The sequence below is a fragment of the Myripristis murdjan genome, chromosome 24 (assembly GCF_902150065.1).
Source record: "Myripristis murdjan chromosome 24, fMyrMur1.1, whole genome shotgun sequence".
In the NCBI taxonomy this organism is placed as follows: domain Eukaryota; kingdom Metazoa; phylum Chordata; class Actinopteri; order Holocentriformes; family Holocentridae; genus Myripristis; species Myripristis murdjan.
Window position 1 is genome coordinate 536,093 of NC_044003.1, and position 2,500 is coordinate 538,592.

At 47.2% G+C, this 2,500-nt stretch overlaps 1 protein-coding gene across 4 annotated transcripts in view; it reads left to right on the plus strand.

The window, feature by feature from the left end:
• The first annotated feature begins 1,756 nt into the window (after positions 1–1,756).
• spint1b (serine peptidase inhibitor, Kunitz type 1 b) overlaps positions 1,757–2,500 on the plus strand; it is a 10,076-nt gene continuing 9,332 nt past the window's right edge. Inside the window, exons 1-2 of one of the 4 annotated variants that reach the window (XM_030046716.1) lie at positions 1,801–1,901; positions 2,030–2,480. In XM_030046716.1, the coding sequence (XP_029902576.1) occupies positions 2,051–2,480 (430 nt within the window). In that variant the 5' untranslated portion in view covers positions 1,801–1,901; positions 2,030–2,050. Of the gene's footprint in view, positions 2,481–2,500 lie in introns of all 4 variants that reach the window. The other 3 variants (XM_030046718.1, XM_030046717.1, XM_030046715.1) reach the window with 3 other exon arrangements.

Here is a 2,500-nt window from a genome sequence, read left to right on the forward strand (position 1 = left end):
CACCGACCTCAAGCCTCCGAAGCTGCTGTGCTTTTCTCTCTCAGCCTGAACACGTCACTTCACTGAGGAGCTGCTTCACCTGTGTGGCACTGAGCTCAGTTAGTGCTGCTGTTTCCACTATTCTGTCCCCCCTCATTGTGTATACATAGGGAGTGACAAAAAACTAGAAACCCCTCTCAGTATAATGCAGTCCAGTAGCAGACCTCTGCAAACTACAACCTCAGTAACAAACACAGAATTAAAGTGACACATTCTGCACAATGTCAACACAAACTGAACATTATAGACTTTGATCAAAGGCAGAGTTTATGGCAGAGCTGCTGAGCTGAGCTGGTCATGAAAACTTTTTGGGGTCAAATTTTAGGTTATTTTCTTGGTTTCTCTTGTAACTTTCTTTTTGTTTGGTTCGTTTTCATATAAACTAATTTCTTGCTAATAATTCTGGGTCATATTTCGGTGAAGTTGCTCATTTCAGAGGGTCCGTGTCTTGAAGGAAGATTGTTTGGCTCCGTCCGACAGGAGGGACTATTTGACGTCAGACAGTGACTTGGTGGATGAATCTGACAGGCACAGGGCAGCCAGTCACTGTCATGGCTGCTCCATGTTTCCATACAGAGACTTCCTCTGAGTTTCCTTTCCACAAAACAACTCAGGTTTCACAATAAAAGTCCTCAGGTGCAGCTTGGCTCTCTGCTGGCCGTCGGACAGATCCAGGAGCTCATCGATCACACACACACACACACACACACACACTCACACACACACACACGTTATCATTAGGTGTGTCCTCAGCTGACTCTAAAACAGGACATCCAGGTGAGACAGTTTGCTAATAATGGCTTAATTGGATATTTAATTATCTGAACATGGCGGACAGGAAGTGAGCTCAGCTGTTCCTGTTGCTTTTTCACATTAATAGTCTTGACGTTACCTTCCTGTTACCTGCTTGATTTTTTTTTCTAGATGACAGTTGTGCAAACTGTTAATTAATTAGTTAGCTTCATAGTGAACAGCGTGACGATGACCATATGGATGTAATGTTGCTGTTAAAGGGCCAGTTCACCCAAACACAACAGGTTGCAGGGCAGTTTGTTATGACAGCACATTCAGACCATCAGGGCCCAAACCCACAAATTCTGAGATTGTTACATCACAAATTTGCCCAAAAATTTAAAATAAAAAATTCTGAGATTAAAGTTGTTTATAAAGTTGCAAATTTGAGAGAGAAAAAACCTGGTAAAACTAGTTTTTGTTCCACTCTGGGATTTAGTAAGAATGAAATGTAAAACATGCAGGGACAGGCGGGGAGCAAATTCACAAGAAATGACTGCAACACTGGTGTAAAAAAAAAAAAAAGAAAAGAAAAGAAAAAGAAAGAAATTAGCAAGAAATGACAAGCAAATTACCAGAAAATATCAGAAAAACAAAGAAGTTTTCAAATTAAAAGTGTAACAATATTTGATTGTTTGATGAGCCTGGCTCATGTCATGAGAGCCGTGCACGTGAATAAACAAGATGATATTAGGCTATTATTAATATTGTTGTTGTTTATGTTAGCCATGTTGTGATTATGATGACAATAGTGATACTACTACTACTAACAACAATAATATTAATTTACTTTTTTGAATTTAAGTTACATAAAAAATAATAATAAAAAAGAAACAGCTTTAATGTGGTGCAGGTGTGTTTTCTGAACAGGTGTTATTAGCACCTCTGCTCACTGTTTCTCAACTCCACCGAAACCCCGCACCTGCCACACCTGGCTGACGTCATCCTAACGAGCTGAAGACTCCAATTTCACTTCCGGTGTGTGCAGGTGAGACACACCTGAGGCTCGTGTCAGTTGAGCTGTCAGTGACGGAGGCAGCGGACTGTGGACTCTCACCTTCCCTCCTCAGGTAAACAGCCTCCTGCTGGCCTCCGGGACGGACCCGAGTCTGTGATCGATAACTGATCGAGTCTGATTGATAACTGATCGAGTCTGATTGATAATTGATTTGTCGGCGCGGCTGCTCGGCGTCAGCAGGAGGAGATCAGAGCCGCAGACATGAAGCTGAGCTGCGTCTCCCTGCTGCTTCCTCTGGCCCTGCTGCTGCCCTGCGGGGCGGCGCAGGACCCGGACCCGGACCCCGTCCCGGCTCCGGCTCCGGACGGCCCGGACTGCTCCGGCAGCTTCCGGCCCGGCAGGGACAACTTCGTGCTGGACGCGGAGGAGGCGGTGCGGGACGGAGCGACCTTCCTGTCCGCCCCGGCCGACGCCTCCCCGCAGGACTGCGTGCGGGCCTGCTGCGGGGAGCCGCGGTGCAACCTGGCGCTGGTGGAGGGGGAGGGGGACGGGGGGGTCCGGACCTGCTCCCTCTTCAACTGCCTGCACCGGAACCGGTTCGTCTGCAGGTTCGTCCCCAAGGCCGGCTTCAAGAACTTCATCCTGGACTCCGTGTACGACAAACACCTGGCGGGCCCGGAGCGCGGAGCCGGTGAGAGCAATAATACAGCA